We start from the raw sequence: 16843 nt of genomic DNA on the forward strand, positions 1-16843 counted from the left end.
GTTTGAAAGTTACAACAAAAACCAAAATAAATTTTCTCGAAAACAGATTTTGTGTAAAAATTCTCGTTTTTCCTTAATTTGTCTTTTGTTTTTCACGGTGCTTTTGAAAACTATTGGAAATTTCAAATTTTGACCTCCCAAATGCACCAACTAGAATCACTTTCCCATCAAACAAGATACTGTTGAAGAAAATCGAAGCAGTTTTACTGCCACAAACCGTGATGACAGACACAAAAATAAAAAAAAAATTAAAAAAAATTAAAAAAAACACACATCATTGTAAAATCAATACATTCATCGTTCCACTCAGAATCTAAAATAATTATAAAATATAAATTTATTCAATTTGTGCATAGCATGTATACTGCATCGAGGATACTCGTGTGTTTTTAATTCGGGTTTACAAACTTCAAATTCTAAAAATATTTTCATATTTTTTATATATACACTAAGTTGTATGTGCCTGCTTGTAATAAATCAATAGTTTGTCAGCTTTAATTTAATTTTTCGAAACTAATTCATTCGATTCAGAAACAGAAGCCTTAATTATTATTTCTCGCGATCTTCTTATAATTTTCCTAATTAATTTCTATTCACAACATTAATGCAGTGTATTTCTGTTTAATTTAGTTAAATATGTTTGATTTTCATTTATTAAAACTTTCATTCCAGTATAGAAAGTTTTTAATTTTTCTCTTTTTTTTACAGTTCAATTGGTCATCATAAAATGAAATATAAAACTTAGACATTGTAACTTGGACATTATATTAATCCACTAGTTACATATTATTACTCATGAGTTCACTGTTATACATTTCTAAATTATTTTACATGGACCTTTACCATGGTAATATTACACTTTGAAAATCAGAGTTGTTTTATTACATGACCAACATGGCAACATATGTCTTACAATACTAATACAACTTATCCCATAAAAACAATTATAGTTTAAACCACCAGATCAATTACTATTAAGGGGGTAAAAACTACGGACAAGTCCAATTTGTTATCTCTATTTGGTATTTGCCAAACACAAACAGTAAAAAATAGTTTTGCAATAATCTTAACCGTTTCTAGCTTATGAAATCTGTAAAAAAAATCTGTTTTACACAATATTATTAAAAATAACTAATTTTGTTGTTTTCTAGTTAAAAAATCAATATAAATGCTTACGTAAATTATGTATAAAATATCAAAGAAAATCATTAATTCAGTGTTCAAGTATAATATTTTTAAAACTCTACAATACATTTTATACTAAACTTAATACCTAAGCAAAATGTAATTCATCCATACGCTGCGCCAGTTACACAATATATTGTTTTGATATAATTTGTTATAATACAATTTATACAATTTATTATACACATTTTACCATTGAAATAATGTCCAATGCGAAAAAAAACAAACTAGGTAACCGCAAAAACTAGTTTTTAGCTTTGTTTGCTTTTATTTTTATAGTATAAATTATTTACAGCATTTTTCAATCACATTTCTTGGATTTTATTGCATTTTGTTTACGACTTACAATGCCTGTTGAATACATCGCGTTATGATTGAATTTAGTTTTTTTTTATTAATATAAATTGGAAAACATTTAATATGCCAATATCGAAGTGAGAATGCAAATCAAACGTTCCACGCTATTAAATATCTGATGACGACGAATCGAATAATTATTATTACCTGCACAGGCATGGTAGGTTATAAAACGAATGGTTAATTGGAAGTAGCGTTAATATTATTATATTAGCATATTTTTTTAAGCTGTAACTCCCAATGCACATACGATGAATTTTTTTCGAAGGGGATTGTGCTAATAATAATTTTTCCGAAATTACATGGTTGGTAGGTACAATAATACTGCAGATGATACTACTATAGCGATTAGAGTAGCATTTCGTAGAAATAAATTTTCGTGTGGTGAGACCTTCATGGCGTGAGGGGGTTGTGACCCATCCTCTACCCCTCCCCACCCCATAGGCGTGCCACTTCACACATACACACACACACACACACACACATACACACTCACCCACGCTTGACGCTACACGATTCTCCGAAACGGATTCACCGGGGCACTTTACCGTCAGCGATGATCATATACCGTTTTTATAATATTATAATAATATGATATCATGATGCAGAGTGTTGGTCGCCGAACTCGTTCCATATAATCCAGACATAGATACCTACCCTAGTTTGTTTTAACACGCTCCGACCGGACAGACCAACCGGCCAGTACAGCTGTTGGCACGCGTGTAGTTCGGATTAGTTGCAGGTGGTGATCATTAAACACGTTTCGATTTTACGACCCTACCCTACGGGGGTGGCGCGGGATGCAAATCGAAAATGCGTGTTAGCGATAACGGGCGGATGCGGCGTGTTTGCTATGGCTCTGTCTATACCGTTATGATAGCTTTATTACGCTATAATTACGTAATATTGTAACCGATCCGAATAATAGAAAACTAGGTATATTATATTATTACGTTTTAACTTATTCGGTGGCGTAGGTACATTATAATCGACGTTACACGAGCAGTCCTTTGCGTGCGTTCTCCGCGGTCGTTGTGTAAACACATAATTCCGTAGTCATAATATAGGTAGGTAGGCACTCATATAAATATATAATAGTCATGTAGTTCACCTACCTATAATATATTGTTTCCACATCATTATACACATTGTTGTGTTACATAAATAATGGCAATGGCTATGGCGCCGCATTGTATTATACAATATTAATGTTATTAGATCATGGTACCTACCTATAATTCTATGTACACACGTCATAACATATATAGGGGTAGGTGCATATTATAGGGAGCTTGTAAAATAACTATATTATCATGACCATAATAATATGTGCAAATAAGGAACTTGAATATACACGGGCCCCTTAAATTGAGTCCAGCGATGTTTCAACAGAAAACTGAAGTGGGGAACTTTGACTCCCTCTCCCTCCTCCCACCACGAATAATCCATAATAATAATTCTACTATGGCTTTACTAGAAAATGTATGCGTATATTTTAATATTATTTGATAACCATAATCTGAATTTGATTCTCCTGTTCTAGATTTTAAAATCATTTTAGAGACTGTAAAGAGCAAGCTGGACTAATAACACATAGATTCATATCTTGTTTAGTCTTATAATATGTATCTCCGACCCAGCACTAACCCACACATACAACGTTGTTGACCTAATCATCTTTTTAGATTCACATGATGGAACATTATCTTTCTCATTTCATAATGAAATACATACAACGCAGTTAATTAGTAATCTTATTATAAATATGTTTTTATACAATTTTGTAATTTAAAAAATCGTGTATGCATGATCATGGGAAAAAGTTGAAAAAAATTTAATATACAGGTTGATAAGGGCGAATTAATTTCTATAGTGGGGATTAAACCCACTCATGCCTAACTCTAATTTTGCCTGTGATACCAATCCGAACACCATAATAACGCAATATATAATTATTGTTGTACTGTCCCACGTGCAAAGTAATATACATAGGTACCTACTTTAGTAAAATCATAATTTGTATTATTATTATTATTATTATTATTTCTGTCATTATTGTTATTTGTGTATATATTAATATGTTATTAATGGACAATTAACTGTTTTTCCACTCACAAATAATTGTACACAATATTCATTAACTACTGCTGTTTGCTATGAAATAGTACAATATATGAGTAGGTTAGGTTGATTAATATTTCTAGGTACACTTGATGTTCGTCTCGACATTTTATTTATGAAAATATATTATTTTGATGAATAATTAAAAAGATTATTAAAAAATTGAATTACTATAGGAACCTGTAACAATAGTGTTATTATAATAACTAAAGATGGAATTCTTAAAAAACAAACATGGGAACCCAGCACTGCTCCATTTTTTTTTTAATAATGCAGTTTTCAAAATATTTTTTTTGTAATATTTTCAAATACACATATAGAGTATATAGACTATATTTTTAAATTCTTGAGTTTTATTGCACTACTTAAAAATTTATTGGAGATACAAACTTCTGTTTTTAAATTAAATCTCTTCTTTTCTACTATAAATTATTTGGCGAATATTTTTTCTCGACACTCTGAAACATCAGAATTAAAATTTGAACGAATAGTTGTTGAGAGTTTTTGAGTTTGAAAGATTTGGGGGTCATAGTGGTGATTTGAACATTTTAGTGATTAAAATAATTAATCTATCAACATTAATAATTTGAAAAAATGATACAAATACAATTAAATACTAGATCCAATATACACCCCAATTTTTTCTAAGCCTTCTTATTTTAAAAACAGAAGTTTGTATCACCAGAGGACAAGTATACTAGAGCAATACAGAACAGTTCAATAATTTGAAGAAAATATATGGTCTGAGTACCTATAATGATGTATAAAAATTCAAAATTAAAATTTGAATAAATTAATCATCAAAGGAGATTCGTTGTATATAATATAAATATAAATAAAATGTATAGAATATAAATGATTTAATAATTCAAATAAATAAATGTATCCAACATATCATAGTAATTTATTGATTTTCCTTACAACTCCTAAGAAACAATAATTACTAATAAGTCAAAACTTGTAACAACGTATTGAAATGTTTACTTATTTACTTGAAAATAATGTTTTGACGTGTTTTATGAAGATAACAAATTAAACACTATTATAGTCATAAACATATCTAATGAATCTTCTTCAGTTTGAAATTTCACAACAGTCATTCATCGTTAATATAACATTCTATGCTAATAACTTTGCGTCACCCGTTAAACTCTTAAGTATATCTAAGTATTTCAAATCCAAGTTTTGCACTCAAAGAAACAGTCAAAGATAATATACGTGGTACTTATAGTAACTAATAATAATATGTTTTATAATAGTTGTAGATTAAACAAATATTTGATTCAAAACTATTTAGGTATATATATTATACATAATACACTAAAATAATGACTTACAACACCAATCTATCTTGAAATAAATCAGTGAGTTTTTTTTATAGACAATGCATATTTTATTTTGTCTAATCCTATCATAATAATTGTATTCATTTATTTTATAACTCCGAAAAATAATTTGCATTTAGAATGATGTACAGAACGGCATGTACCTACGACCAATACGCATTAATTTGGCACCCAATGATTAATATCAAATTTATAGGCAATTTGGCTTCACTTTTGATACCGTGTACCATAATGTACCGTGTATCAACTAAACCATAATTAAACTAACAATATCTCAAACAAAAATGTAATTATATGTTATTTATAAATTAACAAACAAATGTATAATGTGAATAATAATAAAAAAAATTAAAATAATATTGACGAATAATTTATTTTAGCTACAGTTTTATAGTAATTATAATAAATGTACGATGATTGAACTTATATTTACGATAATAGTATTAGAATATATTAAATGTGTGATGATTATTTAGAAGAACCATGCAATTTGTTGTTTAGAGTGAATCATGAACAATAATTAAAAACTTTTTCTGAATATTGCAGCAGATACGCAAATGTGTATGATAAAGTTTCAGTTTCCGATGTCATACTGACGTGGTACGCATTGACATTTATCAGATTCGAAACACCTGTACACTGTTCTCACAATATATTAACTATATAGTTCGTGTGATTGGATCCGATTTGTTATTTTAACACCGCACTGATTGAATTTAATAAATTAATTGTAATTTGTAATAAGTAAATGCTATAGGAACAAATGGATATTATATAAGTAAATGCATTTGATCTATTTACATCGAACAAAGTAAATAAGTAAGTAGTGACTAGTAATCGTAAACTAAAATATATATTATTACTAATGTAGTTTACACTTTAAGTATAAAAAAACCGCTAAACTAAAAAAGTGTTTTATTATACTATGTGTGATGCACACCGGTGAGTAATTTTCAAAGAAATAAAAATCTTAAATTAAAATTAATTTTACTATAATAATAGATACATTCAGTACCGCTCAAACAACATTTTCATCGGAACTTTTGAAATAGTGAAATATATTGATTTATTTACAAATGACATGGAGCATTTTAAAACTATGGAATTACAAATATTAATGATTAACGAGAAACGCTATGCACTGCAATACTGATGGTTCTAAATGAATACCAATGCGGTAGGTATGTTTCAATTTACATCACTAAAACGGTAAACACATCTGAATTATCATCTACATTATAATAATTGACTGCCATGATACACCTACGTGGCAATATGAAAATATAACGTAATAGATGTACAACAATAATTGAATACGAGACGAATATTGTACATAATTTAATAATATAAAATGTTAATAAACCGCAGTTGATGCTGATAAGACTGATAATATGATATGCTTTTAACAATAGTTTCACGGTGTATTGGAAACGATGATAAAATGGTATATACGTCGCCTTTGCGAGTCCTTCCGAAGTGTACCATTATCGTCGTAGGTACGTATAGTTTACAAAATCAACATTGTGTAGTGTACGTTGTAAAGCAAGTTTGAACAGGTACGATGAAAGTATTGTCGGGCGGATAGACATTAGACTATTAGAGTGTAGGTATAATATGTTTTTTCTTACAGTTTAGCATTCAATAGAACCGTATTTAATAAAAGTTTAACTATTATACTACCTCACAAGTTATATATTATTATTATAAAATGCATGCAAACCATTGATTTTGTTAAAGTTTATCAAAAAACTTCCTATGCGTCGTATAAAATAACTGAAGCACTCATTAAACTTGTTAAATAAAACATGATACTTTGAGTATTATTGTTATATTATATTTTTTTTAATTATCATTAATTAGTATTTGAGATTATAAATCTAACAGTAGGATAAAATATTTATTTAGGCGTGGGAAATAATATAGCGAGACCCGAAACATAATAATATGTTGTTCTTGTTTAAATGACTCCAATATAATATTATGTTGGCCGGTCGTTATCAAAGTCACGCCACGTGGAGTTTAGTTAGACCAAAATGCCATAAATAGTATTTCCAAGTCTTCACATTAGTACGGCGGTGGATAACATTGACAAAACTAATCGACATGTCGTAGTAATCCTGACCAGAATAATATATCGGCAGCCCATAGTACTCTAGGGAAAAAATCATTTTTCAATCCCTCTTCTCACGCCTTGGATATTTATAATTCAAAGTGTATATAACTCTGTAGAAACATTGTACCTGGAGTTGAGGCCACGTTACTGTCAAGACAGATGGGTCACGGGTTTCCTTTGGAATTTATATAAACATCTTACTGAATTGGAAACCATTCGTTATGGCGCCATTCTAGGATATATTATAGCATTACAACAGAATAATATGCTTTGGCCTTTCGCTGCCAAAAATGAATAAGTACTTCTTATTTACTTACCTCATATTTAAAACTTTGGTATAATATTATATTATTGTACGGTATTTTTTATACTGTATTATTATATTATTCCTAACACGAGTTTATATTTAGCGTATACCTTAATATTATATTAGTAAAATGGTGTTTTCAGTAGAATTAAATACAATTTTAGAAGATTTGATTAAATAAAATAAATATTTACAGTTTATGTGCATCAAGGTTAACAATAATTAGTGACGCACGGCAGATAAATGTTGGATAAATAATAATATATGGTTCATACTTTTTCTCAAGTAAATTGTGTATGACTACATCTGCACTAACTATTGTATATTTTATGCAAATATTGTCAAATGTAATTTTTATATTTAAAGTACAAATTAGAGAAATTTAACTTAATTTTTCCAAAAACAGTTTAAAAATCGCTGTACAATACTGTACGAACAATGACGAGCACAAACATCACATAAGTCAAATATTGAATAATATTAATCAAACACATTATTCAATTGATTCGGGTATACCATATGAAAACATTTGACAACGTTTATGCACTAAATGAGTAGATTTAAATAAATTAGTTGATAATTAAATTTTCAATTATTTATAATACATCGCAACGAATAAACATTATTAATGGTGAATATTGCAATTCAAAGGTTAATTAATAATTATGTTCATAATATTTTAATAGTTAAACTATTATAATTTATAAGTGTTTGTTATAAGCTAATAACCTTAGTTGTTGATTCTGTACCAAGAAAAAAAATATATAAATTAATAATACTTAAATAATTTAAATCAATTTTTAACATAAAAATAATTATAACATTATTATAATATTATTTAATGTTAATTTATTAAAAAATAATTGGTCAAATAACGATCATATTGACGGCACTTGATTGTTTTGTTTTTTTATACCTACCTGTAAATTTAGTTGAAGGTATCAAAGATCATTTTGACCCACGTGTGGACGTGATACTAAAAATACCAAATATGATACGATTGCTTGTCTTTTAAACATACAAAAAGTACCCATCTAAATATAAAAGTTAGAAAGGATTAGAAAAATTAGAAAGGATTAAGGGGACACTTGACAGTAATATATTGTTTGTGTTGGTATAAAAGTAAGACTTGTTGCCATCTTCGAGTGGCAAACAGCGAAATGGAAACAAAAATAAAATGCCTGACAAATTATTATTACAGTAATTGTAATTTTTATTCACGACTATTTTAAACAATATGGTTTGAAGCCTTGAAGGAAGTCACATTAACTAGGTAATATTTTCCAATTTAATAAATACTGTCATAGGAGAGTAATTTTATTAGTAGCCGAAAATTTGTAATTTTGTCTGTAGACTATTGAGTAGAACATCTTAGAAATATTAAAAAATACATTAATCATTGAAACGTTTACTCATAAGACTAAACTAATGATTGGTATGTCTGATAATAATCTTTGCGATATCAATAAAGTTATACATGACTGAGAACAATGGCATTGTAGAAGTTATAGAGTTAGATTAGAGCAACTGCGGAGAAATCAGCTAGTACCTAATCAATCAATACCAAGTTATTTGGTAAGATAAATTACACACATAAATACATAGGTATACTGAAAATGAAAGCATATTATGATAACTCTCCAGAACACAGAACACATAATTGAATGAGATGTCCACATAGTGGATTATATTTGGATACGTTTGATTTTGTTAAATATGTATAGGTATCTACTCTTGTGTTTGGTTATTACTTATTATTAAATATTTGTATCTATATTATAATATCACCCATAACTTACTTGTCTGGTAAACATTTTATGTTACCTAACAATAGAAATTAATTTTTTCTTTTTAATTTAAGATGCGAAGATCAAATGGTATATAAATTAACATAATGTTTAAACAAACTGTATGTCTTAAAATGTTTCCTGAATTGTATCATTTTTTTTTTAAGAATGTAAGTGTTTTCAAAAAAAAATTATAATAAGTGTTAATGACTTTTTATTTAATTGCATGTAAAGTCCTATAAGTTCGTATGAAAGTTGCCTTGTTTTGTTACTAATGTACAACCATCGTTTTGACATATTTAAGACAATATAATGTGACACATGACTTTAAAAGTAGGTTGGACATTTAGATAACTTCTAGGAAAAAATGTAATTATTCAATTTTTTTCCAACCATGTAATACGTATAATAGTTTATGTTAATACAAAAAAATGTAGGTTAATTTTTTGGTTTTTCATATTAATACTATTATTAGTTATATACTACAATATTATAAAATTATTTAATTGTTTAATTTATTTGTGTTCATAAACTATTTTATGGATGCTGATTATATCATTTTTAATTTTTTTAATTTTAAGCTTTTATGGATTATTAATAGTAGGTACCTGAAGTCAGATTTCCAGGTATCAGGAAATGGTGAAAACTTTAAAAAGTAATAAAGAATATTTAATTCAACGTACTTATTATAATAAATATATTGTTCTATTTAAAAAGGAAAGATTTAATTTAACATTTTTAGTTCTCTATAAAAGTAACACGCTCTGTGTATTTGCTTTAATTGTTTTATGCAAATAAACAATCCAACTGTACACACATAATATGTATCTACATAAAAAAAAGTTTAATATTTGCATACTATCTACTATAACCTGTATACGCACTATGTAAGCATGACATAAGAAGTGCATCGTTACATTAGTTCGAGTGGGGTAAGTATAATATCCTCGACAAAATTAATATCATTGTTTTGGATTAACTTTTATAGAAATATTATTTTAAAGGATAGAATATGTGTATACCATTTCATTTTTTTCAATTAATAGGTACAGGTACCTACGATTATTATGATACATTTCAAAATAAGATTAATGTATTATTATCCAACAGTAAAATTATATCCATGTATAAGAAATAAAAATAATCACATTATAACCACATTTTTTACTCGGACAAATAACTTAATTAAATTAAGTACCAAGTTATGCAAAATTCAATTGCTTAGATTCTATTTTAAACCAGAAAACGCACTTCAGCGGTTTAATAATATAAAAATGTATGTTATAATATTATACTCCGTGGGTATAATTTTATTTTGAAACAAAACATAAAACAGGCGAATATGGCAAAGTAATTTTAACAACATCTTGACCATTTTTGTTTGAAATAATCTTTGCTTGAAAATGTTTTTCAAATTTCATGATTGTGAATATTAATTTAAATAACAAAACACTATGCACCATTATTATACAACAACAAAGGTGATTAAAAATACATAAATTCTCTGAAATAAAATCGCTGACCAAACAACTTTTTCATTTGTATTGTTAATCGCATTCGAGATAATTTAGACTTTTTAAATAATTATACGCCCTTGTAATGTCAGCAGATAAATGTTTATTCAATAAAATTAACAATTTTCCCCGCAATGTATAGACGGTAACAACAATGTTGGATAATTAATGTGAAATCATATATTATATTCATGTTTGGAATCATTGAGTTTATTAGAAAAATGAATACAAATAAGTTATGAATTTTAATTTTTAATGCATAACTAAACCTATGGCTTTTTGCATTAATTTATAACAGTAAAGTATCATGATTTTTTTTATCATTGAATAATAATAACGAATATTAGCAAATAAATAATAGTTTGACACCAATGGTTTTTTTTTAAATTTTGTTTCAAGTGCTTTAGTGGAGACATACGATGAACTCCAGTATTCATGTAAGTATATCATAAAATATATAAATTAAATTATCTACCCCAAACTTATAGTGGATAAACTGAAGCAGAATCGAACTTTTTTTTAGATTGAACTAATTCAAACCAAAACACACTATTTAAATTTTATATAGAACCCAGCACGAACTTTTGAAAAAATAATAACACTTTGAAAAAATATTAAGTCAATAATAAACTTATGACGAAAAAACCAAAACCACATAATTTCACATAAACAAGAATTTAATTTAATTTTTCCTGTCAATTACATTAAGAATTTACTTAATTAATAATTTTCAAACCAAACTGTTAGGCATTATTTAGTTTGTTTAAAATATTTACTGTTTGAAGTTCAGTTTGGTAAAAAAATCAAAATTCTAGATAATATTATAATCAATCATAATATGTTATTCTGATTTCTGATGCCCAGTATAAATATTATTATAAATCATAAATTATAATATTAAATATGAAATATGAAATTAATTCTAAGCTAAAAACTACTCTTTGAAGATACGTATCTTGGAGATTGAGAAAGCGTCAATACTACAACTTTATAGTTACCAGTCGATATTAGGTGGCGCTGGAAGAGTTAAGTAATAACTGTAAATAAAATTAGAATAATATTTTTTAATTTTAACATTCATTCTACAATAATTAATGACTGTCGTATGTACATCGTAAATTATTATAAAAATTAATATGATATTAATAACATTTACATGTGTTTCCATTATAAAAAAAATGTCTAAATTTTAGTTAACTTATTTTTATAGCTTTTGTTTTATAGCAAACGCAGAGACTTAGAGTATATTGACAATAAACAAAAATCTACGATATATTGTAATAATATGATAGCTTATCATAAACAATATAAAACAGTAGTTTTTAAAAATATTTTCAATACTCCTAACAGTTATTAAATGTATGAAAAATACAAATGCATAATGATAATAATTAGAAAATCGTCAGGATTAAAAATGAATGATATTGTTTGTTGATAAAAACGGAATTACAAAACTTTTTGAAAACTTTCCTAATTCTGGACTTCTGGTATAGTTTGCAGAATACAATTTATAGTCATTGATTATATCTTGATACAATCAGAAATCAAAAAAACTTGGGTTTCTTTGAAATCAATAAGTAATTCAATTTTAGCGAAGTTTATTACAACTATTTAACCGAAATTATGGCGTTATTTTAACTACCTACCTAGAATTGTATTCTTACGTGTTATCTTAAATGCGGCAAACGACGAATGAAAAAAATAACGTTTAGGAACAGCGCCTGGTATAAATAGTTATTAATTTATTGTATTAACATGTTGGGTCGTTGGGATCGAACATAAATTCATTAAAAGTCATAAGCATTTCACAAAAAGTATTCCAAATATTTTTCGAATACTTTTTTATAGTAAATTTAGATTTCAATAGCAAAATTATTACTTTTTCAATTCTGTGTTTATAAATGAACATTATTATAATCTTGATAAAACACACCTATCTAGCTATGTATAATCTATTAGTTATAAAATATTATATTAAAATTAATATTGAATGTTAAAAAAGTATTCCGAATACTGTACTCAGAATACTTGTAAAAAGTATTTAAAATACCGTGTTGAATACTTTCAAAGTAATTCGAATACTGTATTCGGAATACTACTCAAGTCTGTAGGTACATATTATTATATGGCTGTAAAATGTACATATTATTATACAATAATTATTGTCCCGTGGCATCGGTGAATTGTGACAGGAATAGTAAGTTAACGAATCGCATTGTTCGTTTTTATAGAATTACAGACCCGACGAAAGTCAAACGAAATAATAATTTAATTCTGAAACTAATTTCACGGAAAACCGACACGATCGTTACATTATAATAATTGTATACCGTCGCAGTTGTACAATAATATGTTTTGTTAAACGCACACGGTGACAATGATAGCCGCGTCTTTGAATAATCATAATCGATGAGTCGTCGGTGATCGCGACTGTCCATATATCATATTGTATTAATAGAAAATATAAAATATTTTAATGTCGGACGAGCTGTGTACGAAGCATATCTGGCGATTGTCGACGCACATATAGCTCATAATAATAATATATTACAGTCGATCACCACGGTGAAACGGTGCGTGTTTTATGCGTTATTCACAACTATTACAACGACTGCACTTGAATGTAACTTTTATTGTTATTATTATTTGAGTGTCGACTGCAAAGTCTCATAATAATATTATCTTACGCCACCGAGATTATTTGAATTGTATATCGAAACGTGTGTGAATACGACATACGTCTATACAAATCTTTACCTGCACGCACACACGCTCAGCCCCCCCCCCCCCTCCGTCCCGAGAAAAAATGCCCTAGAAGCGCTATCGATACGGCGGCGTGTCGCGTTGTGTTTTAAATAAGAGATTAATAAAATATTAATATCTACATCCGGTTATTGTCTCATGCACTGAATTTTCTGGAACGTGAAATTTGCGTTTGTGGCCTCTGCGAGACTTGCATAGTGGACTACAATGTGTTTGACTGTCATTCGTATATATTCTGTACATAGTCATATTAAGTTCATATATAGTCTCTGGCATCGCAGATATCCATGACGTGAGAGCCCGCGTGTGGCTAATTTTGAGCTTGTTTAGTGCAGGTAACTATTCTCCCTCGTCGATTCGACCTCATCAGATCTGGCCAGAATTTCGGCCGAGTGTTTTATTTCTCTTAATATTTTTTTTGTCCGTAACGTTAGGCCATTCAGCGTTACGCGAGTTAATGTAGTTGACAGTTGTTATGTCTATTTGGGGTCGGTTTAAAATTTTTTTTCAAACAAATTATCCGTTACATTAATTATCGGTATAAATCAAGTTTAGCACCCACGCAAATTATTTTTGTTCAAAAACCTATGTATTACAACCAGTTAAGAAAGATGATGCAAAAATTAATTATTGGAAATCACTACTAGTTTTCATGGTATAGCCATACGAAGTTCACGATTTTCGGTGTTTTTCGCACAAGCACAACGTTTATAACGAATTTGCAATTATTTTTTTTTAAAAACCTAGGTAAATCAACATATTAAAAATTATGGTGAAAAGATAATTTTGACACGCACTCATGATGGTTTTACATAATAATTCGAGGGATGTTTTCGATTTTAATTGTCCGAGCAAGTGACCACGCCGGGTGTAGGTATATGAAAATACCAAACATTTCAATTAGCTATGACTATAAAATAAGTCTGACCGCCAAATTCAGACTTCCCCTGCATCGTTTTTAGCAAGCTCGACTACATAGATACCTACGTTAAAACAAAAAAAAATTAAACAATGGTTGTTCAGTAAAACAGAAAAGTTCCAAACGTGTGGTAAAATATTGTGTTGTGTGAATGCGTAAAACACTGAAAATCGTGAATTTTGTAAGGCTATAACTTAAAAACTAATGATTTCCGCAAATAATTTTTGCAATATTATCGTTCTTAGTCCGTGATAATACATGGGTTTCCGAAAAAAAAATTAAAAATTCGCGTGGGTGCTAAGCTAGATTTGTTCCCAAAAAATTATTATAATTATATGTAAGTGCATATAATCTATTTGTAAAGTTTCCATGGGGGATGTTTGAACACCCTACCACCCCTCCTTGAGTTCGCCCATTATGCCTAGGCATCGCAACTACTCAGTGAAAAATATATAATATGTACCTTGTGATTTTCCATAATAGGTGTAGTGTGTACTGTTATTGTAATTCTTAAACCATTACGATAAAACCAAAAAAAAAAAAGTGGTTTGGGTGGTATAGTGTAATGAGACGGAATAAAAAGACATCAATCTACAATATTATAGTTGATGATAATAAATAAAAATACTACATGTACGTTCGGACCGGAGACAGTGTTTTCATCTGTATTCAGCAAAACTATCGTTAAAGACGGGTGTCGTCTGTACACCACGTCATAACAACAGTCAAACACAAATATTTTGCGAAAGACTTGAACGATTTCACGGAGTTATTGTATTTGGAAAAAAAGAACACTACGTGTTGAATGTGCGTATAACAACTGCCCGCGGAGAAGGAGGAGGAAGAGGGGCGGTGAAGGAGAAGGGGGAGGGGAATGGAGGGGCGGTGGTAGCAGTATTATATAAACAATATATATATATATTATTATATACTTGTACAGTGCAGTAGTCGTATCGCTACTAGTTGCTGTTTAAAAATGTAACTGTGCTATATTGCTCGGAAATCATAATAATATAATATAATAAAAACATCGGCACGTCGCGTCGCAGTTATTGCTCGCATGATGACCACGTACGCAGCTATACGTGGACGTACATAAAAAGCGTTCTCACCTTTTATCTTCACGGCCGCCAACAGGAACAGCACGGCGACAAACTTTGCCAAGGACGACGTCATCGCTCGTGTGGACGGTGCGCGCGTGGCAAGAACCGACGACGACGACGACAATCACGCTGGTACGCAGCGACAACAACTTCGCGGTGGGACGACTGGCTCGGGGCGAACGGACCGTCGGACGGACCGCCGGCGACACGGCCACCAGTTGCACCGAATCATCGCGGGCATCGCTACCGCGGCCTGTGGCTCTTGTGGCGTGTCTCAGCGTACGGCGGCGACGGCGACGACAGTGGTCGTGATAGCGATGGTCGTTAACGCTGTCCGTCGTGCGGTCGACGGCGGCGACGACGCGGACGGCTCGCGGTGGCGTTACCGGCGCGCCGGCCACCCATTACCGGCACCGGCGTATTTGTTGCGCGGTGTACCGCGGCGACACGGCGGTGGTAACGCGAGAGAAACCAAGATAAACGACGGCGACGGTATGTAGGTGGGTTCCACACGCGGTTATTATTACACGGAACGCGTGATACGCGACGTGTGTGTATTATATCATTTACACGCGGGCGAGAAATGGAACGACGAGGTAAAAAGGGGAAGGAGGAAGAGGGTGGAGGGAGAAAAGACGGTGAAAAAAAATTCAAAAGAACCCGAAAAACCTGTAGTCGAAGATTACGATGGGACCGACTGGTAAGACGACTACGACGGCGGCGGCGTCTTCAGTGGACGAGCTGCGGACACGTCGGCCGCGGCGGACGACGACGACTACGACGAACAGCGGTGTCAGTGGCGGCGGCTCATACACGACTAGCCGCCGGGACCGCGACGGAGGCTGATGGTCCTTATTCTTTGCGCGGGCGCGCGTGTCAGGCCTTTGGGTGTGCGCGGAGCGCGCGTGCGGTGGTGAGCCCGTGGTGCGCGGTGCCCACGGTGCTGGTGCGCTGCCGCAGCCGCCGGTGCTCGTCTAGCGATAGCGGGTGAACCACGTCGCCGACCCACACACACACACACACACACACACGCGCGCGCGCCCGAACGAGGGGGTGTGGGTGCCGCGGTATACTACGCGGCATGCAACCGACGCGCACACAACGCCTTTAGCTGGCTGCCTGGCTGGACGTCCGTCCGTCCGTCCGTCCGTTAGATGTGCCCACCGTGGTGATAATATCATACACGCGCGCACACATAGATATTTTATAGCGTCCTTGTGCGTGTGTGCGTGTATAGTAAGCAGTGGCCGCCACACCTCCGCACACACCCGTCCCACAGATCAATGCGGTGGACGCCGCGAGAGCGAGCACCGCGGCCGCTTCGCCGC

General features: G+C 31.2%; 1 protein-coding gene across 3 annotated transcripts in view; it reads right to left on the minus strand.

Annotated features, from left to right (window-relative positions):
* Positions 1 to 16346, minus strand: part of LOC100164544 (acetylcholine receptor subunit alpha-type acr-16-like) — a 225096-nt gene extending 208750 nt beyond the window's left edge. For all 3 annotated transcript variants that reach the window (XM_016809608.2, XM_016809606.2, XM_016809607.2), the window contains exon 1: positions 15525 to 16346. In XM_016809608.2, the coding sequence (XP_016665097.1) occupies positions 15525 to 15588 (64 nt within the window). In that variant the 5' untranslated portion in view covers positions 15589 to 16346. The remainder of the gene's footprint in view (positions 1 to 15524) is intronic.
* Positions 16347 to 16843: the final 497 nt, after the last annotated feature.

The sequence above is a fragment of the Acyrthosiphon pisum genome, chromosome A1 (genome assembly GCF_005508785.2).
Source record: "Acyrthosiphon pisum isolate AL4f chromosome A1, pea_aphid_22Mar2018_4r6ur, whole genome shotgun sequence".
In the NCBI taxonomy this organism is placed as follows: Eukaryota; Metazoa; Arthropoda; class Insecta; order Hemiptera; family Aphididae; genus Acyrthosiphon; species Acyrthosiphon pisum.